Source organism: Nyctereutes procyonoides, unplaced genomic scaffold (genome assembly GCF_905146905.1).
Source record: "Nyctereutes procyonoides isolate TBG_1078 unplaced genomic scaffold, NYPRO_anot_genome, whole genome shotgun sequence".
Lineage (NCBI taxonomy): Eukaryota > Metazoa > Chordata > Mammalia > Carnivora > Canidae > Nyctereutes > Nyctereutes procyonoides.
In genome coordinates this window covers 17,734,445-17,757,283 of record NW_026575146.1, presented here as the reverse complement: position 1 = coordinate 17,757,283, position 22,839 = coordinate 17,734,445, and the positions used below count along the sequence as shown (strand labels likewise).

Sequence of the window (22,839 nt, the reverse complement as noted above, 5' to 3'; positions counted from 1 at the left end):
TCTTGGCAGATGCAACCAGGAAAGTCTCCAGAGAACCACAGACACAGAGGCAATTTCTGATATGTGCCAGCCCCCAGTATGGATTTTTTTTTTAACAAGTGAATTGGGTTTAAAAAACTTGAATGAAGCAATCTGAGTGAAAAGGAAATGTTTTCAGTAGGCATTTATAGATTTCAAAAATGGTAGGGCCATCTTACAGGCTGACCACATGCAAGGTGCCTCAGCAAGGGCAGAGAAGTCTTGACTTTTCCCAGGATGCTCTGTACCCTGAGGCTGTTCTCAGATTACTGCAGAGTCATCGGTGTTTGCAGATACATAGGCCCTTCTTTCACACCCCCTGAGATTTTGGAAGGTGTGCTTATAAAGAATGCTTGGAAGAAGAAGAGATGTTGATCTTGGAGAAATGAAGATTAAGGAGGAAGGAAGGTTTTATGTAATTTTTTGAAGGCCTGCTCCTTGGGAAAGGGATTAGACACTATTCTGTGTGGTTTAGGTTAGACAGGTAAGTCAGAATTTTAGCCGCAGCTTTCAATTTAGTGTTGAATGTAGAATGGGTTATCTTATCAAATAGTGAAGCTACTTACTTAGGGCAAGACTGAATGAACAAGTGCTGGTCATGCAGACCGGGTTAGTGCATAAATTGCATATAAACACCTGCTAAGCATTTCATTCTTTTACGTATGCCACAGTCTGCACAGGAGAAAGAAAACCCAACATGAATGTTTTGTCTTTGTGGAACTTATGGTGGGATGTGGTAGTTGAGTAAATTGGAGACAGGTGCAGACCAAAGGGTCCCTATGTGTACTTGCCAGCTTTGTTATGATCCTAGGATTCTCTTTTAGGGCAACTAGTAAAATCTGAGCGGAGGGAGAACTCAGGAGAGACAAGGTAGACACATGATCATTCTGAATCTTTCAGGAATGGAGGCGATAGTTCTAATACATTCAAATGCTTTCAAATCTAATAAAACTAATGATTTCAAAGAAACTTTGAAGTAAATTTCTAAAATACAAGTCAAACTCAAAACTGGACAGAATCCCACTTGGGAAATTTAATCCCAAGATTAAATATAAACTCTGGGAAATAACCTTTATACAAGTCAATTACAAGACAAAGAACTAATGCCTCTTTTGATACACACTTAGCTTCCAAAAGTTCATCAACATTTTAAAGGACCATTGAGAACAGGTCCTATTGGGCTCACGGAAACATCTGGGAAAGTTTGAATCCGGTTGACGAGATCACTTAGGTGTTCAATAGAAGTGTTTTAAATGCCTACCAGTGGAATCCAATTGTATCTAGCTTTTTCAAACTACTTAAACTTTGGGGTCAAAGACTGTACAAAAACTCTGAAATTCAGCAAATTTAATGCACCCTCATAACTATATGTTATAATGTGTCTGAACTTGAATTGCAAGTTTTAAAATCTCTTTTTCATAGATTTTTATTAGTCTCCAGTGGCATACAACCTAGAAGTGCCCTAGAAAAACCTACACACGAGGGGCCATGTTGATTTCCACATCCACATAAACACGTTATTTCATTACTCTATTTTCACATGTTCCATGACATAAACTTATGGTGCTATTAGAATCGCTGATGCCTGGAGTCTCTGAACGGTTTTAGGACTACTGGTACAGTTGGAAACAAAGGAACCAAAATTAGGATTGCCTCCAGAAAACAGGCTGATTGGATAGCTCTAATCTGCTGGCGGAGCCCCATATTTTAGCTATAAATGTTTTAATGCCATTTATTGCTTCATGCTTCTCAAATGCAATACACTGCACCATTAATTTTGTAGTTTCATCTCTGGAAGCTATAAATTGAACATTTCTATTGTCTTAATTTCCTGTAACCTTTAATAACATTTGTGAAAGAATACAGGAAAGAAGAAATTGCTATTGTAGAAATTCTTCCTTCTCTTTCACCACAAAGCAGTGGCTGGAAAGACAGCATGGTTTCGACATGCAAAATTCATTTAGGAATAAAGAAAAGAAACTCAAACTTAGCTACTATTTGGATCTTCCAAAGAGGATACTGATCCAGGTTCCCCTCGTGTGGGCCCACTCAGGCTTCTCTTTTTAAAATACAACTTTCTCCAAAACATCAGTTACACATTCGAGCTTAAAGATTATGCCAGAAGAGATGGACTTGAAAACCAGTTATATTTGTGGGTTTTAAAAAAGATTTTATTTATTTATTTGACAGAGAGAGAGAGAGCCAGAAAACACAAGCAGGGGGAGCTGCAGGTAGAGGGAGAGGGAGAAGCTAACTTCCCACTGAGCAGGGAGCCCAACACGGGGCTTGACCCCAGGACCCTGAGATCGTGATCTGAGCCTAAGGCAGACTTTTAACTGACCAAGCCACCCAGGCGCCCCTGAAAACCAGTTATCTTTGAATGAATCCCAGAGTCCTTAACTTATTGAGTCACCCACCTGGCATTTGGCAATTGGAGGCAAGATGAATCCTTTGAGGCAAAAGGATCATCCTCGCTGGGATAGGCTCACAGGCTCATGGAAAGGCTAAGGGGATGAGTTACCCAGCAGGGAGCACGATACATTCAATCATCTATTCATGTTGTGATATAATAATTTATATAGTAGTGCAATATTTGGATATAATATCATATGCATATAACATTGTACATGTATATAATGTATGACACATATGGCTATCTCATTTAAAGGCCAGGTTGTACATGAAGAACCTGTAGACACATTATCTTGAATTGTCAGTCATATCAACCCTACAAAAATTTTGTATTATATGTTAAAGAGATGATTTAGAAGAATTTAAAAGAACTGTAAGCTCAGAGAGTTACATGATTTGCATCTTCTAACTCTAAGACATTAGTCCACATTACAACTTTCATCTTTAGACTTCTGTCGTGTTTATAACTTTTAAAATTTAGCCTAGTTAAAACCCTATAAAAATACTACTCATAAAAAGAAACACAAAGCCAATCTTACTCTCAGGACAGAAACAATCTTGTGGTGCTTGTTGTAAGTTTTAATACCTAGGTATAGAAGTGTAGATGGGGGTACAGATCGGTGCTGCCAGCACCACCTGCTCCTCCCCGCCCATCTTTGGTTCCCTTCAGTCCTCGGGAGGACTCCACGTCTGAGGCACCTCAGAGTCTGTGCCTACTTCAATGTTTGTCCAGCTCTTATCTGCTCAGCCCCACTGCTCATTTCCAACAAAGTCCATTTGACATTAAAACAGGATAGAGATTACAGAAAAGGAGCAGGCAGTAGAATTAAGCTCAAGCTTGCTCTTAAAAGGAACAGAGGACAAGGTCATTAAGTTTGAAGGACTCCTCTCTCATTCTTCCTGCATTTTTATGTGCTACTCATTCTAAAAAAATATTTTGTGGTGGGGCTTGAAAGAAGTATATTTCAATCTGAATTTAACAAGACACTGATTCATGTGAAAGTTAAGTAGAGAAAACACAAAAACCTGTGAAGTTGTTTCAAATACGTTGAAATTAAGAATGAATTTTTTTTCGAATGCTACATGCAATAAATTTCTATTACAATTTTATTTATGAATATAACTGTTACTAAATACATCTGCTAAGATTAAGTATATACGGTCCTGTGAATATGCATATCTATAATTATAAAACAGGATTTATTAAACTGCTATTAAGGTTAAATTATTTCTATGCTAAAAATATATTATAATTGGAAATCCTGTGTGATATGCTTCCTCTGGTAGAACTGGATCTATGGCATCATAGCTGCCTTGAAGAAGAGTTTTAAGTTTTATATAGCTAGAATGCTCCAATTTTGTAATATGACCCTCTGGAAATACAGCTTACTGCATCCTGGCATTGTACTGACAGGTTTCTAAGATAAGTAGAAAATGAGGCTGAAGCTAATATTTTTCCCTTCAAATGTCAGGAAGATATTAAGCAGAAAAATAGTTGAATATGGAATTCCCTATGTATGCATTTAAAATTGCTCCTAAATAATTAACCTTGTTTGGGACCAGTTAAGGCTAGTGTATAAATTCCCACATTGATTAAATCTAAATAGGGATATATTCCTTAAGCCAATTACTTCTTTGGTTAAGCATGTGAACATCAGTGAGTTAAAGAATTAAATCAAAAGTAGGAAAAAGATGTGGAAACCAATTGCTTTTGTTTAATAAATTAGTGATTTATTTCTTTGTGGTGGTTGAATAGACCCTTCTTTACAGGTTTCCTTGAGGCTGAGGGAGATTCTCATTGTCTTTCAACATGATGGTTTTTCTTCTTTTATATTATACAAGATGATGCTTAGATTTAAGCGGCAGATTCTACCGTGGGACATAAGCATTAGCACAGGATGGTAGTAGCCACCTGCTCCTTCCTACTCAGGTGAAGGAGGGGGAACGTGTGTTGGAGCTTATGGTCTATGATGGTTAAGCACAGACACACACATTTATATATGAGAAGAGCTACAGAGAGGCAGCTTTCATGATGAAAACACAGACATAGTGATAGTACACTTACCATGGGTTTCCGCGAGGATTATTGAGGAGACTCCTGCTAATCACACACTTCAAAACTGTTAGCCACAGCTGAGACTTTTTTTGGGGTGGCTGCTCCTTGATTCTTCCGGTTTTAAGTAACCCTCTCTGTTATCTCTCTATTTCTATCACCTTTATCTCTGTCATTTCTAGGTTTCTCTCCAGTTAACTGGAGTCTCAATATGATGGACGAACTTAGGGCTTCTTTTATGAACCATAATAGAACAACGTGTACACGTTAGAGGCATTTTATAACCCCATGGATATTTGATGCTACTATACAGTAAAAATATGAAGTCTGAATAAAATATACTCAAACAAGTGTTTTCCATAAAGTAGAAATGCTGTTATTAGAACTGTCAGTTTATTAAATCATAAGGGATTCACTAGCTAACAGCCAGTTTTTAGTTTTCTGAAACTTGTCTCAATGTCCACATTAAGTCTTTTCTGCAATTCAGGTATTTTGGAATGGGTATTAACTCACTCCATTATGAGTGTTCTTAAGCTCCATAACTCCAGGTGAAGTCCTTTTTACTAAATACCTCTAATATTAAGTATGTAAGTAGGTGCTACTATTGAAAGACAGCTAAAGACTTTCTGAGCGTTCCATGATTTCCTAAAATGGTCTGCCTGAATAACCAAACTTTTAATAGCAATTTATGAATAATATGAAAAATAGTGATTCCAAACAAAGCAGTTGTTTGTGGCAGGAACACTCAGGGTTTTATTTTGTTTGATTTTTTTTTCTTGTATGTACATGAGCAGATCGCGTCACCAAATTTTCATGCAGTGTTCCATTAAATTAGTAAATTGCTAACTTATTTACATGACTGTCAGGAATTCACTTCAAAAGTTGACTTACGCTGTGCATACGAGAAGTATGGAAATTTAAAATTAGCAACATGAAAGATTATTAGAGATCACATCTTTTGGAGAGGAGTAAAAGGAAGATCATTTGCAATGAACAAATATACATACACTGCCTACCAGAGATCACCACAACTTGCTAGTACTTTTTTTTAGAGTAAAGCAGATTCAGCTGAGCTCACCAGTCCTTTCCAAAGCTTATAGAGTAATTAAAATAAATAAATGTATCAGCACATATATATATATTGATAATCAACGCTCACCATCAACTAAATAGCTACAAATTATCTATTTTTCTATTTTTCAGAAATGAGAACATGTATCAAAACTCCCTAAGCCATATTTTAATAATATTGCTTTAAAAATTCATCTTAAACCAATTAATAGAAATTGCAATTTTAATAGAAAGTCTCTAAAGGTAGAATTACTACCGAGAGAAAGGACAAACTCAAAACCTACTAATGTATTCAAAAGACTATTAAAAAAACTTCACAATTTAATTATTGGAAGATTATAGAACTGCTTCAGTGCTTCTGTACTGAGTAAGTAAGCTGTACGTGTGAGGAGTAATAAATGAAATTGTTAATTTTACTGTTTCTCTGGGGAGTAGCAGGAGAAAGATGGGAGTTACGCTATTTAGATCTCCAAATGGATCTTGGTTTATAAGCAATAATAAATCCTAAGTGTGTTGCTAATTAACTCCACTTCACACCACTCCCTTTTTTTAAGGCTTAGAAGACATTTGACTCCTGGGATCACTCACCATTCATATTCTTAAAGATGTTCAGGATGGGGAGGATTTGACGGTAATAGGGCACCAAAGCTTCACCCACCATCTCAGCTGATACAACCAGATGCTGGAGGACTTTAAGGGTGACACAGATGACCTGTCGGTTTCGAAGATTCAAGGCATCTGTATGGTAGGAAAAGGAACAAACCAAAAATAAAAAGCATTAATTTCTACAATTTCAAGGCGAAGTCGACTTGTAGACTACTTAATTGAGCTGTACTTGGTTTAGTTGGCTGAACCTTTATTACTATAGTTTTAGTGATGCCCTATAGCTGCTAATGTTATAAACAAGATCTTGTTTGTACATTATTTGTTATTCCAGGCCATTCCTCACCAATCTTAAGAAAGCCACTCATTATCCTTCACAGAAGAGGCAGGCGATGGGCAAGTGGCATGAAAGAGGAAAGATCAGTCAGTGTCACTGGGGTGAAAGGGCACCATGAAGGCTGACAGACAAATTTCTATGCAACATCCTTCCTAGTTAACAACTTCTGTGATCCTTAAAACCATTACCATGAAATAAAAATTAATTTGGGAAGAGCTGGGTGTGGTGTGTGTGAGTAGAAACTATAGGTTGTAACCAACACAGACAGTGTTCCTGGTAGAAGTGAATATATAGTGACTATATTTAGATTCTCAGGAAAGCAGGAAAGAAAAGCAAATTTTTAAAGCTCAGAACTTTAGAAGAAATCAACAGTAAATAAGAGCCCAAAAGAATACAAAATGGGTTTTAACGAACACTTCTGAGTGCATAGTAACAAGTTATACTGCAGAGATAGGATGGGAAAAAGTAAGTTACCTGGTTGTCCGCTCACATGCTGGGTATGAAAGGTACATTTGTTCCAGTGGGGAAAGCAGAGGACGAGGGATACTGATAATTGGCTCTATGAACTTGCTAACTCCCCTACATGTCTCTGTTTCATCAATTGTGGGAAAGTATTATTTACTGTCTAAAATGACCTAAAAGTTCCAAGATTGAAATAGAAGGGCTATAAAACATCTATCATAGAAAGTCAGCAGTGGTGACTGTTAAACTGATACCCCCACTCTACTCTAAGAGAAAATCAAAGGCTCTTACTTATAAGTTGTTCTGTCTTCTAAAGAATAGATTGGCTATGATTAAACTATGTGTCATTTGTGGAAGGACAAAAGGAACCAGGCTATCCAAAGGGATGATAACATGGTCAAGATATGTGATGCAGTTCTGACATTATTCTTGAACGCTAGCTCACATTTCCAATAGCCTAGATCTACTAGCACCTCAAATTCAGTTTGTCCCAAAGATAAGTTTCCTCCATAAACTTTATATTTTTCCTACATTCCCCATATTAGTAATGATACAACTAGATTCCCAGACTCCCAAGGTCAAAATCTGTTTCTCACTTCTCACATTTCTCCTGCCACAAAGACATCTTGTTCTATTTTTGAAGTAACTCTTGAATTTGTGTCCTCATCCCATCCTCACTTCCTCTCCTCTGGTCCTGGGTCTCCATTCTCATCTCCACTCCTGTGGTCCTGTTTCTCCATCCTCCCCTCCATTTCTGTGGTCCTCGGTCTTCAACTTCACCTCTACTCTGCTGGGCCTAGGTCTCCATCCTTACCTCTACTCCTCTGTTTCTTGCCCCTGGAACCCACCATTGGAGCACTACTATGTGCTCCTAGCAGACTCCCTTCTCTCTTTCTCTACTGCCCCAATCTTTCTTTTTACACGGCGGCTGGATTAACCTTCCTAGAGCATATTTGGTCATTTCACTGCCTGCTCAAAGAGTTCAGAATATTTCTCCACCTCTTTTCCTACAAAATAAAGTACAAACTAACCAGGCACAGAGATGACACCTGGGGTAAGTTTGAACCAAACTGAGTTATCAGTTAAAAATCCAAGAATATAAGATATCATTTAGTCGTTTCACAGCTGTTTCCTCTAGAATTACTAGGAAGTTTTAAAAAATAAAATGTGGAAACTTCATTGCCTCCAGTCACAAGATGGGCATTGGGGCATGAAAACATCTCTGGGGAGCCCCCAACAGCTGGTGTAGTACAGACCGCATTATTGTTTGGTTTGAAGTACTGATCTTACTCAACTTATGATGGGGCTATGTCCTGATAAGCCCATGTAACTTGAAAGTGTTGTAAGTTAAAAATGCATATTTAATACACCTATCCTACTGAATATCATAGCTTAGTAGCCTACTTTAAACATGCTCAGAACACATATTAGCCCACAGTTGGGGAAAATCATCTAACACAAAACCTATCTTATAATGAAGTGTTGAATATCTCGTGTGACTTATTTAATACTCTAATGGAATGGTTGTATGGGTACAGAATTGTGAGTGTATCAGTTGTTTATCCATGCATGGCTGACTGAGAATTGTGTCATTGCCACCTCCCGGCATCATGCAAGAATATTCTATCCACATATCACTAGCCCAGAAAGAGATCAAAATTCAAAATTCAAAGTTCAGTTTCTACTGAGTGCATATGGCCTTCACACCATCTTAAAGTTGAAAAATCCCGGGATCCCTGGGTGGCGCAGTGGTTTGGCGCCTGCCTTTGGCCCGGGGCGCGATCCTGGAGACCCGGGATCGAGTCCCACGTCGGGCTCCCGGTGCATGGAGCCTGCTTCTCCCTCTGCCTGTGTCTCTGCCTCTCTCTCTCTCACTGTGTGCCTATCATAAATAAATAAAAATTTAAAAAAAAAGTTGAAAAATCCCAAATCAAACAATTTTAAGCTGAAGACTGTCTGTAAACACAAATGTGATGAATGGAGATGGCTCAGCTTTAACTCAGGGAACCAATCTAAATATAATTACACAATTATGGAATTCCACTGCATGATGGCTTATTACCACAGCATTTAGACACTGCAGGCCATACCATGTTCTGAAAACAACTACAAATAGAATGCTATAATTTAGCCTAAAAGTTGTAGTAATAAGATATTCAGAAGCAAAGTGTCAAAGTACCATGGGAAGGTGGAAGGGAGAAGGGTAGAGCATCTCACAGAGAGTAGTAGGGGCTCTTTTTCAGGTTTTATCCCATCTAAAGCCTGTTTGGTTTTCTCAGGTAACCAGGCACTGAACCCTTCCTACTGCCCCAGCTCAGTTTAACAAAAGAGAGCTTGGGAACCTGCAGAAATGTTTTTTTGAGGATTATGGGCACTAAATGCTCTTGCAAAAAGTATAGCAATGAAGCTAAACATGTTTAGGATTCAGAAGTGCATAGAGCTGTGTAATAGTTCAAGCACTAGTGCCTAATATACACTGAAGACCTCCGTATTACAGGAGTAAAGCAAAGCACTTCTTACATATACTAGTTTACTTAATCCTCATTCATCAAATACTTATTGAGAATGCGTGTGTGCCAATCACTGTTTTAGGAACTGGAGACAGAGAAGTGGAGAAGAGAGATATGGCCTTCATCCTCTTGGGCTTTTAATACAGTATGGAGGAAGACAGTGGACAAATATTGCAAGCTTGATGAATATTCCTAAGAAAGATAGGATATTTAAACAGCAAATGAAAAGGGGTATCTACCCCAGTTGAGAGAGTAAAGGCTCTTAGACATAGGGACAGACCCAAGGGATGAGTAGCTGTTATTTAGGCGAAGATCATTCCAGGAGAGGGGACAGCATTCTAGAGACTGTCACCTCTTAGATAAAAGAGTTCTCCTCCTACAAGGTCGACTCCAGTTCAGAGGGATCAAGTTCTACTTAGCAATGTGGGAACAAAACTCCAGATAGCATAGAAACAGTCTTCTAAATAGTTTTATCATTGTGTAGAGCCCATCAGATAATTGCAGGAAAGATTTTTGTAGCCATAGTGGCTACTGAATACTGGATTTTCAGTTTTCCTCTTTTAGAATATCTATACCAAAGCCTGCAATATAATAGCCATATTCTAATATGCCAGTTTACCATGAATGTTACAGTTTGCCATATAGAACACATTGTTTAAGGAGTAAAGTATTTATATATATGAGTACTAAGAACATCAAACTTTTGTTGGTTAGGTTTATGCCTACGTGTATAGATAATTGATCCCTTGGAAATAAACTAATAATCTCTCTCACCATGGATTGTAATAACAGCTATCAGGAAACAATTATTTCATTTTACTGCAACCTTGATTGAATTAACATGTTCGTGATGAAAGTTATTGGACTGACAATGACTGACAAGTGAAATGTGTGAACCATTACTCTTAATGGCATCTAAAATAGAACTCTGAATCCTCCTAAATGACTAGGGAATAGCTCTAAAACCTCTGCAGTCACTGTGAAATAAAGCCAGGGTATGTACTATAAAAACCCCTTAACTTTGTCCAAGAGGGATTTTTTTATATAGTTCCTTTCCACTTCAATTCCTCTATTTTTCTTTCTCATTCTTGAGGAATTAAGATATACCATTAAGTTGGAAGTCTTTTTGTTCTTACCATCCCAATGGAATTAAATAAAAGAGGGCTTTTTTCTGAAACAAAGTTATTTTCCTTTGAAAAAGTATGTTAACAGATATAAAGAATATGATTCTGTACTTTGAAAGAGCAGAAATGTGTTTATTCTTGTCTTGATGGGCCTGAAATCTATTGTCAAGACATAAGTGAGGACTTTGAACTCAAGATTTAAGATTTTGAAAAGGGTCTGACATGAGAAATCTACTGACATTATAGATCAGCCAGTGGAACCTTTCTATTCAGAAAATTGGATTTCTATTGTACTGCTTACTTCAAGTATAATCAACAAGATAGAGCTTCCAGATACATAGAAATTGCTGAAGAATAAGGAAAAAATAATTTAAAGTCAAAGAGGTAAAACTTATTCATCTTAGATGGCTATGTTACATGTATGATTTTTCTTAAGCATAAAATCCATTATTGCTATAATTTTTGCAAAGTGTGAACATTTTCTACTATCAGATATGATTCACAACTGGAGAATCAGGAAAAATGGAAGTATTTCTACTTCTTTTAAAACTGGAAACACCAAACAAAATGCAGAAGCAAACAATAAGGTCTAAAAAATATTTTTGACATATGCTATATTAATATCCTTGATATACAAATAGCTATCACAAACCAATAAGATTGAATTTTTCTAATGAAAAAGTGGGCACAGAATACTAATAGATAATATACAAATTAATAAAACAAATAAATAATTAATATTCCAGTATGTTCAGCTTCATTAGTAATAAAAATAAACACTATAATTTTGAATATCATTTAACAAAAAGTTTTTTAAAAAGTAATACTCAGTGTGGACACAGGTTTGGGAAAAGAGGCACTCTCATAGATACTATATTATAAACCCTCACCACCTTTCTATAGCAATATAGTAGTCCCCTCCTTATCCATGGGGATATGTGCCAAGACCCCTGGGATATGTTCCAAGACCCCAGGTAAATGCTTGTAATAGCAGATAGTATCAAAGCCCACATATGCCATGCTTTTTCTATATATACCTTTTTATCATAAGGTTTAATTTATAAGTTAGGTATAATAAGAGATTAACAATTATAACTAATAGAACAATTATAGCAATATGCTGTAATAAAAGCTATGTGGATATGTTCTTTTTCCTTCTCTAAATATCTTATTGTACTATATTCACCCTTCCTCTTGTAGTGATGTGAGATAACAAAATGCCTATGTGATGAAATAAAGTGAGAGGAATGATGTAGGAATTGTGAAACACTACAGCGTTAGGCTACTATTGACCTTCTGACATATGTGAGAAGGAGGATCATCTGCTTCTGGATTGCAGTTTACTACTGGAAACTGAGACCACGGAAAGAAAAACCATGGATAAAAGTGTGTGTGTTTATAGTATTTGACCCAGCCATTCCACTTCTGGGCATTTAGTCTAAGGAGGTACACACCTATGCAGAAAGAGTCATAGGGAAGGATGTGATAGTTAATATTTATAATTAGAAACAATCTAAATGCTCCAAAAACAAAAGTAAAATCAGGTATACCTAGATAATGGAAAATCACAAAGTTCCCAAAGTTATCTAATAGAAAAATATTTTTTTTAAATAGGAAAATGTTGACAAGACACAAATGAGAAAAAAGTAGGTTATAAAAGCTATGATCGCACTTTGTAGAATAGAATGTAAACAGAGAAATCTATATACTCAGCCACTATCATTAGACTATGTTTTCCATAGGCATTTGTAAACTAAGGATTTTATTCCATTAAAAAATAATTTTTTATATACTGCTTAAAATTTTTTCAGCATACTTTGCATATTTACCTAAAAATATTATCCATCATGATCATGATTTTGTATATTTTAATTTAGTGGAACGTAGAGCTCTCTCATTCATTCTCAGTATTTTCTTGGTTATTCCTAACCATTTATATCTTGAGACAAACTTTAAAATAATTTGGTGAGGTTAAAAAATATGCTGGAGACCGACAAAAATTTCAATAAATTTAGAGAATATTTTGGGGGAAAATTTACATCTTTACTATTGAATCTTTCCATTAGAAACTTGTACCTCTTCAATTTTCCTTGTCATCTTTAAGCTCCTCAGGAAAGCTTTATAGTATTCTTCATTCAGATTTTGCATAATTTGTTAGGTTCACTTAAAAGCAATTTTATACTTTGTCACTGTTTGTCTAAGACTATTTTATCCCAACATGCATTCTAAAAATTCTTGATAACACATACACAAAAACATATCATTTTTATATATTTATTTACTGGTTAACTTACTTATTTCTCTTACTGATTCTATTGTTTTACAGTGAATTCATTTGGGTTCTGTAGGTAATTATATTATCACAAACACTGACAATTGATCTTTAGCTTTCTAGTATTTATTTTTGTCACATGACAGAGGCCAGAATTTCTAATAGAAAATACAGTATTATAATGCTGAGAGTAGACATTTCAGTATTTGAATTCTTCTCATTTATTTTTATACCTTAAATGATTATTTTTATTTTATTGTATAAACTATATAAATATTATAAAATGTCATTTGATCATTTGCAAGTCTGGCATGGCTGAATTACATTCACAATGTTGTGTAACCATCCCCCCTCTCTATTTCCAAAACTTTTCCATGACCCAAAACAGAAACTCTACACCTATTCTGCAGAAACGCTCCATCCCTGGTAACCTCTCATCTACTTGCTATCTCTAGGAATTTGCCTATTATAGCTGTCTTAATGTATCATAAGTATTTTTTTAAATTAAAATATTTTAGAATATTTAATATTGTTTGGCCTCATATATTAGTTGAATTTGATTGAAATGAACATAAATTTTGCTGGTTGAGGGGTGCTAATCATGTAATCCATTAATTTACAGAGTATAATGAATTTACAATATGTTTTCAAACTAAATGCAGGTTCAAAATTGTAGAAATTTTTCTTTTCCCAAACAGAATTCAATTACTAAATAAGTGTGATATGGCTGAGTTCTCATATTCTTGGGCAATTAGAGCATTAGAGACTTAGCTATTATGGGCATCTAGAAAACCAATAATAAAGGCTACAATTTTGTCTTTAATTCATTGTTTTCCAGTAAGTGTTGTGTTAAAAAATATTAATTTTTCTCTCATCCCATAAAGAAACCATCTTGATACAAAATTCAGATATTCTATTAAAGCTTTGTCATTAAAAGTAGTTAATTTTTTCACTTCTTCAACTGACAAGAACATATTTTGACTTTAGGACCATGGAACACAGTTCAGTTTTTGGTGAGAGTGTTTGGCTTTTCTTTCACTTAAATACTTATTTTTAAAGACAGATACATAATTAATAATTTTTTAAGGGATGCCTGGGTGGCTCAGTCGATTAACTGTCTGCATTTGGCTCAGGTCATGATCCTGTGGTCCTGGGATCGAGCCCCGCATTGGGCTCCCTGTTCAGCAGGGAGTCTGCTTCTCCTTCTCTCTCTGCCCCTCTGCTCCTGCTTGTGCTTTTTTTTCTCTTTAAAATAAATAAATAAAAATCTTAAAAAACTAATTTTTTTTAAAGAAATGAAAGCATTCATCATCAAAATGGTCTCAACCATAGAGCCCTGAGCATGATCTACGTGATATTCACAACTTTGTAGCTATAGAGGAACCTGAATAATGATGCAATTCCACATGCTCCTCACTCTTGCTGCAGCCAAGTTTGGGCCTGCGCTAGCTTCCACACAACCTGAATACCTCTAACAGGACCTTTGTCAGAAAGCAATGCCCCTTTGTCTCTTTTCCCCTTGCTCCCCTGTCCCTAGACTGCCCTTTGTCTGAGTTCTGCCCACAGCAGTGGGCCACAGATGATCTGATGACCAAAGGAAGCAGCTGGCCAGCCCTGACACCATTGCTGAATGGGACCGAAATCAATGTGCTGTGACAAGCAGGCATCACTTCTAAGAATCACTGTTAACATTTCTTCTGGTGGAGGAAAGGTCTTTAATTTTCCTGCAGCTTTAAGATAGTGGAAGTAGTAGACTACGAAGAAGGCTATCACATACATAGGCTTTTCACACACTAGGAGGGTGAGAGCTGCAGTGCTAAACAGCAAGTGGATAAACATACCCATTTTCAAGAAGAAGCTCCCCTTTCCAGCTCAAAGCAGGAGCTTGAAGAACTACACACTGCTAAGTTTTGCATTAATATTTGGTATAATTCTGGAATTTATTATTTAAGCAGGTTATTGGAGAACTCCCAAGAAAATAGCAGTGATCACTATCAGCCAGGGTGAGTTCTCTGAAATGTCAGGCCAAGCTTACTTCATGTATTCTGATAAGTCTACTCATAAAGGAGATCATAAACAGACCACATCAGCGAGGCATCTGGCAAGACCTCCCTTGTAGTCAAGGTATGGAAATGGTTGAAGAGTCAGGCTTTTTTTCCCTTTTTTTTTTTCTTTTCTGTGTGAACAATTGAATCCAAGTGATATGTCCTGAAGATTTGGTCCTACTGCAATATCACCAAGGTCTATACTTGACCTAATCCATTTCCCATCTAACTTTTTTACTGTAACTTTGATGAGAGTTACAGAATCCAAATCTACTAATTATTCAATGACCCAAAGTTAGGAAGTCTGCAGATACTGACCATGAAGGAACAGCAAGAAGGTAAGAATGATAATTTCCCTGACTAGAACTCAACCCTCATGCCAAAGGATTAAGATTGCCAGATAAAGTTCTAGTCTTGGCAACTAAAAACTGTTGCCCTAATCAAGACCTGGAATAATGATGATGATGATGGTGACATTTATTACACTTAGACTGTGTGCCCTGCTGAGGGCTTGAAACGTATTTAGCTCATTTAAGCACTGAAATAACCCATAAATTGGGTGCCATTCTTCTGCCAATATTATAAACTGAGTCTCAAAGTGGTTAACTTGTCTGAGAACTGGTAAGTGGTAGACTTAGGAAAATTGATGAACTTTGTTTATTTGATAATGGGAAAAGGACACCTAATACCTGTTAAATTCAGTTTGAAAATGTAATATTATTATTTTTACCTCTTTATCCCTTTGATTCAACTGTGCTGTTTTGACATGGACAGCTGTATGCTCCATTCCCATCAGCTCTAGTACCTCCCATTGTTGCATCTCTCTGACTCATTTTCTCTATTCAGACAGAGTTGGGCCTGATTTCAACTCCTCATCACAGGTCCAGAAGGAGCCTTTCCTCTGGTAAGTGACCAACCAGCTAACTATTCAAATATTTCTGGGGTTGGCTAACACCTGCCAGAGATTACTATCATCCCACATCTGTTAACACATTACTTCTGTACAGGAAATAACTTCTAGAGTGACACCAGTTTTATATTATGTCTTTTTAAATGGGGAATTAAGGGTGGTGAGGTAACTGATAGATAAAGTGTGAAAGAAATGGATAGAGAGGAAGGAAGGAAGGAAGGAAGGAAGGAAGGAAGGAAGGAAGGAAGAACAGCAATCATCAAATAGCTGGATTTTATAATCCCACGTGACTATGATTACTCATATTCAGCACAACACCTACCATTTGTTAAGAGCCTGCTTCTTACCTGGCCTGGGCATTTCCACACATGTGATCACATAACAATGATCACAGCTCTCCAAGAGATGTATCAACTTCCTTATTTTGGAGATGCAGACTCATCTCCTGAGCTCAACGAGTTGGACTAATTTGCACAACATGGTAGAGCCAGCAATAGAAACAAGGGCCAGGCCCATGGCCTTTCCAGTGGTCATACTAATTCTCAAAAAGGACAGAGAGACGTGGTCTTTAGCATCAGCTACTGAAGGTTCATAAAGTGGACATGACTTCCTCATAATGTGGATGTTTTAAGTTATGAAACCAGATTCTGTTTCCCTAAATAGCTATGGATTCTCATTTTGGAATCTGAATTGCTCAGCATAGGGTAGGTTTGCTGCAGCAGTAGATTAGCCCTAAAATCTCTTTGGCTTCACACAGAAAAGGACCGTTTTACACTCATGGAAGATGTTCAATTCAGGTTAATGCAGGGCAAGGAGAAGTGCAGTGGCTCTGAAAAGCTTAGTTTGAAGTAAACACACACCTCTTCCATTCACAGCCCATTGACAGAGTTAGTTCCATAGTTTCAAATAACTGCATAACAGAAATGCTGGGGGGCTGTTAGATATCTGGTGCTTAGTAAATGTCTCTGACACAGAAGTCATGTCATTTGGGGGCAACTAATTCTTCTTTCCCCTAAGCTGTACTATGGGCAGGTTGCATGGCCTAGGTTAATCCGGTCAGTGTGTTCAAGACTGGGCATGTCTATATAGATGATATAATCACAGGAAACTTTTGACTTTGAATTTTTATGGAAATTCAGGGACAATGACACTTTCTCTTTCTTGTAGGTATATGTAGTCCCTGGATCTACTTGGAACATCCAAAGGCCAAGAAAGGAGCCAGCTTTAAGATGATCTTGCATAAAATAAATCAGAGAGTAAAAATAGTGAGCCACAATATTAAACCATGATTGAAATGAGACCCATCTATGGATTGTTCAGTTATGTGAGTTATCAAGCAAACCTGACTGAGTTTGAATCCTTTTTTTTTGCATTTTATAACCAAAATAATCCTAATACACCTCATTTCTGTATTTTCAGAAGATATTAGATATTTTGTTCTTAAACATAAGTACTTTTTAATAGTTTTATAGCTTTAAAAATAATTTACCTGGAAAATTTTAAGGTATATAAGTAAAATTATTAGATTATGAATAAAGAGTAATGCATTTCAGTTGCACTTGCTCCTTTCTAATTAAATAGAATTCTCAAACCATTTTTTTGTATTGTGATATGGATTCTCATGCTTTACCCTTACTTGGTATATTTTTTTCCATTGAGTATTCTTTAACAAGACTATTTTGCTTTTTAAAATGTTATTGCTGCTTAAATGTTAAGTTGCTTTAGCTGTGTCTGTGCATGTTTATCCTTTATAGCTGGGTGACCTCAACTCATTAGAGCTCTCCTAATGAGGCCACTGTCTTATGTGCTGTATATTTGTAGATCAGTGATATTTTTGTAATTCTTTAGCAGCTGGAGTCAACTTGCCTCCTAGTAGACCATCTCACAAATGTATGTTACTGGTTATAAACAGAAAGAATCACATGAGAATGTATGGTGAATAAACAAAAAATTACTCTCACCACTTTGGTAATTTCTCTAGTAGATGGAAAATATATGTCATTATACTCTTTATTTGCTATTTCATATTAGGGATTCTTACAAAAATAGTTTTCATATGATATATATTATAGTGGCAAGCCCAAATGGCCACTTCACACTTTTGATTATAAGACCTATACAAATTTTAGTATGGATGGCAGTTATACACTTGATCAAATTATTTTTGCAACCCATTTTGATGCATTGACGATGCATTAGCAAGCACATTAGATGTTGTTGGGAATATATTACTTTCTAACATTATGTTCTAAATGACACAAGAAAGGAAGATATAAAATTTTGTAGGGAAGGGAAGGTAGGGTAGGGAGAGGGCTGGAGTTTAGAGTAAGAGGAGAGAAGAAACAGAAGAGGCTCCATAGAATAATTCCTGAGTTGGGCTATGAAGGTTCCTTACCATTAAGGCACTGGAAGATGTGAGAGTGGGCATTCTTAAAAGAAAGCAAAGGTATAGAATACCTTAGAGGTTTCTATTCTATCTATAATAGAAGCACATTTAGTTTGGCTATAGCTAACAGGTACACAAAGGGAATGCAGTTGATTTTTTTAATAATAAATTTATTTTTTATTGGTGTTCAATTTACCAACATACAGAATAACACCCAGTGCTCATCCCGTCAAGTGTCCCCCTCAGTGCCCGTCACCCATTCACCCCCACCCCCCGCCCTCCTCCCCTTCCACCACCCCTAGTTCGTTTCCCAGAGTTAGGAGTCTTTATGTTCTGTCTCCCCTTCTGATATTTCCCACACATTTCTTCTCCCTTCCCTTCTATTCCCTTTCACTATTATTTATATTCCCCAAATGAATGAGAACATACAATGTTTGTCCTTCTCCGATTGACTTACTTCACTCAGCATAATACCCTCCAGTTCCATCCACGTTGATGCAAATGGTGGGTATTTGTCGTTTCTAATGGCTGAGTAATATTCCATTGTATACATAAACCACATCTTCTTTATCCATTCATCTTTTGATGGACACCGAGGCACCTTCCACAGTTTGGTTACTGTGGACATTGCTGCTATAAACATCAGGGTGCAGATGTTCCGGCGTTTCATGGCATCTGAATCTTTGGGGTAAATCCCCAACAGTGCAATTGCTGGGTCATACGGCATTTCTATTTTTAACTCTTTGAGGAACCTCCACACAGTTTTCCAGAGTGGCTGCACCAGTTCACACTCCCACCAACAGTGTAAGAGGGTTCCCTTTTTCCGCATCCTCTCCAACATTTGTGGTTTCCTGCCTTGTTAATTTTCCCCATTCTCACTGGTGTGAGGTGGTATCTCATTGTGGTTTTGATTTGTATTTCCCTGATGGCAAGTGATGCGGAGCATTTTCTCATGTGCATGTTGGCCATGTCTATGTCTTCCTCTGTGAGATTTCTCTTCATGTCTTTTGCCCATTTCATGATTGGATTGTTTGTTTCTTTGGTGTTGAGTTTAATAAGTTCTTTATAGATCTTGGAAACTAACCCTTTATCTGATACGTCATTTGCAAATATCTTCTCCCATTCTGTAGGTTGTCTTTTAGTTTTGTTGACTGTATCCTTTGCTGTGCAAAAGCTTCTTGATGAAGTCCCAATAGTTCATTTTTGCTTTTGTTTCTTTTGCCTTCCTGGATGTATCTTGCAAGAAGTTACTGTGGCCGAGTTCAAAAAGGGTGTTGCCTGTGTTCTCCTCTAGGATTTTGATGGAATCTTGTCTCACATTTAGATCTTTCATCCATTTTGAGTTTATCTTTGTGTATGGTGCAAGAGAGTGGTCTAGTTTCATTCTTCTGCATGTGGATGTCCAATTTTCCCAGCACCATTTATTGAAGAGACTGTCTTTCTTCCAGTGGATCGTCTTTCCTCCTTTATCGAATATTAGTTGACCATAAAGTTCAGGGTCCACTTCTGGGTTCTCTATTCTGTTCCATTGATCTATGTGTCTGTTTTTGTGCCAGTACCACACTGTCTTGATGACCACAGCTTTGTAGTACAACCTGAAATCTGGCATTGTGATGCCCCCAGATATGGTTTTCTTTTTTAAAATTCCCCTCGCTATTCAGGGTCTTTTCTGATTCCACACAAATCTTAAAATAATTTGTTCTAACTTTCTGAAGAAAGTCCATGGTATTTTGATAGGGATTGCATTAAACGTGTAAATTGCCCTGGGTAACATTGACATTTTCACAGTATTAATTCTGCCAATCCATGAGCATGGAATATTTTTCCATCTCTTTGTGTCTTCCTCAATTTCTTTCAGAAGTGTTCTATAGTTTTTAGGGTATAGATCCTTCACCTCTTTGGTTAGGTTTATTCCTAGGTATCTTATGCTTTTGGGTGCAATTGTAAATGGGATTGACTCCTTAATTTCTCTTTCTTCAGTCTCATTGTTAGGGTATAGAAATGCCACTGACTTCTGGGCATTGATTTTGTATCCTGCCACGCGACCAAATTGCTGTATGAGTTCTAGCAATCTTGGGGTGGAGGCTTTTGGGTTTTCTATGTAGAGTATCATGTCATCGGCGGCAAAGAGGGAGAGTTTGACTTCTTCTTTGCCAATTCGAATGCCTTTAATGTCTTTTTGTTGTCTGATTGCTGAGGCTAGGACTTCCAGTATTATGTTGAATAGCAGTGGTGAGAGTGGACAGCCCTGTCTTGTTCCTGATCTTAGGGGAAAGGCTCCCAGTGCTTCCCCACTGAGAATGATATTTGCTGTGGGCTTTTCGTAGATGGCTTTTAAGATGTTGAGGAATGTTCCCTCTATCCCTACACTCTGAAGGGTTTATTTATTTATTTATTATTTATTTATTTATTTATTTATTTATGATAGTCACAGAGAGAGAAAGAGAGAGAGGCAGAGACATAGGCAGAGTGAGAAGCAGGCTCCATGCACCGGGAGCCCGATGTGGGATTCGATCCCGGGTTTCCAGGATCGCGCCCTGGGCCAAAGGCAGGCGCCAAACCGCTGCGCCACCCAGGGATCCCCTCTGAAGGGTTTTGATCAGGAATGGATGCTGTATTTTGTCAAATGTTTTCTCTGCATCTAATGAGAGGATCATATGGTTCTTGTTTTTTTTCTTGCTGATATGATGAATCACATTGATTGTTTTATGAATGTTGAACCAGCCTTGTGTCCCGGGAATAAATCCTACTTGGTCATGGTGAATAATTTTCTTAATGTACTGTTGGATCCTATTGGCTAGAATCTTGTTGAGAATTTTTGCATCCATGTTCATCAGGGATATTGGTCTGTAATTCTCCTTTTTGGTGGGGTCTTTGTCTGGTTTTGGAATTAAGGTGATGCTGGCCTCATAGAATGAATTTGGAAGTACTCCATCTCTTTCTATCTTTCCAAACAGCTTTAGGAGAATAGGTATGGTTTCTTCTTTAAACGTTTGATAGAATTCCCCAGGGAAGCCATCTGGCCCTGGACTCTTGTGTCTTGGGAGGTTTTTGATGACTGCTTCAATTTCCTCCCTAGTTATTGGCCTGTTCAGGTTTTCTATTTCTTCCTGTTCCAGTTTTGGTAGTTTGTGGCTTTCCAGGAATGCGTCCATTTCTTCTAGATTGCCTAATTTATTGGTGTATAGCTGTTCATAATATGTTTTTAAAATCGTTTGTATTTCCTTGGCGTTGGTAGTGATCTCTCCTTTCTCATTCATGATTTTATTAATTTGAGTCTTCTCTCTCTTCTTTTTAATAAGGCTGGCTAATGGTTTATCTATCTTATTAATTCTTTCAAAGAACCAACTCCTGGTTTTGTTGATCTGTTCCACGGTTATTCTGGTCTCGATTTTGTTGAGTTCTGCTCAAATTTTAATTAACTCTCTTCTTCTGCTGGGCGTCGGGTCCATTTGCTGTTTTTTCTCTAGCTCCTTTATGTGTAAGGTTAGCTTTTGTATTTGAGTTCTTTCCAGTTTTTGGATGGATGCTTGTATTGCGATGTATTTCCCCCTCAGGACTGCTTTTGCTGCATCCCAAAGATTTTGAACAGTTGTATCTTCATTCTCATTAGTTTCCATGAATCTTTTTAATCCTTCCTTAATTTCCTGGTTGACCTTTCATCTTTTAGCAGGATGGTCCTTAACCTCCACGTGTTTGAGGTCCTTGCAAACTTCTTGTTGTGATTTAGTTCTAATTTCAAGGCATTATGGTCTGAGAATATGCAGGGGACGATCCCAATCTTTTGGTATCGGTTCAGACCCGATTTGTGACCCAGTATGTGGTCTATTCTGGAGAAAGTTCCATGTGCCATGTGCACTTGAGAAGAATGTGTATTCAGTTGAGTTTGGATGTAAAGTTCTGTAGATATCTGTGAAATCCATCTGGTCCAGTGTATCATTTAAAGCTCTCGTTTCTTTGGAGATGTTGTGCTTAGAAGACCTATCGAGGGTAGAAAGAGCTAGATTGAAGTCACCAAGTATAAGTGTATTATTATCTAAGTATTTCTTCACTTTGGTTTAATTGATTTAAATATTTGGCAGCTCCCACATTCGGGGCATATATATTGAGGACTGTTAAGTCCTCTTGTTGGATAGATCCTTTAAGTATGATATAGTGTCCCTCTTCATCTCTCACTACAGTCTTTGGGGTAAATTTTAGTTTATCTGATATAAGGATGGCTACCCTTGCTTTTTTTTTTTGAGGACCATTTGAATGGTAAATGGTTCTCCAACCTTTTATTTTCAGGTTGTAGGTGTCCTTTTGTCTAAAACGAGTCTCTTGTAGACAGCAAATAGATGGGTCCTGCTTTTTTATCCAGTCTGAAACCCTGCGCCTTTTGATGGGGTCATTAAGCCCATTCACGTTCAGAGTTACTATTGAAAGATATGAGTTTAGTGTCATCATGATATCTGTTCAGTCCTTGTTTTTGTGGATTGTTCCACTGAACTTCTTCTTAAAGGGGAATTTTGAGAGTCCCCCTTAAAATTTCTTGCAGAGCTGGTTTGGAGGTCACATATTCTTTCAGTTCCTGCCTGTCTTGGAAGCTCTTTATCTCTCCTTCCATTTTGAATGAGAGCCTTGCTGGATAAAGTAT

General features: G+C 37.2%; 1 protein-coding gene across 1 annotated transcript in view; it reads right to left on the bottom strand.

Moving 5' to 3' along the window:
- The window catches only part of PACRG (parkin coregulated), a 519,397-nt gene that overhangs the window by 195,109 nt on the left and 301,449 nt on the right, over positions 1-22,839 (bottom strand). The window contains exon 4 of the mRNA XM_055309543.1: positions 6,143-6,292. Within this exon, the coding sequence (XP_055165518.1) occupies positions 6,143-6,292 (150 nt within the window). The remainder of the gene's footprint in view (positions 1-6,142; positions 6,293-22,839) is intronic.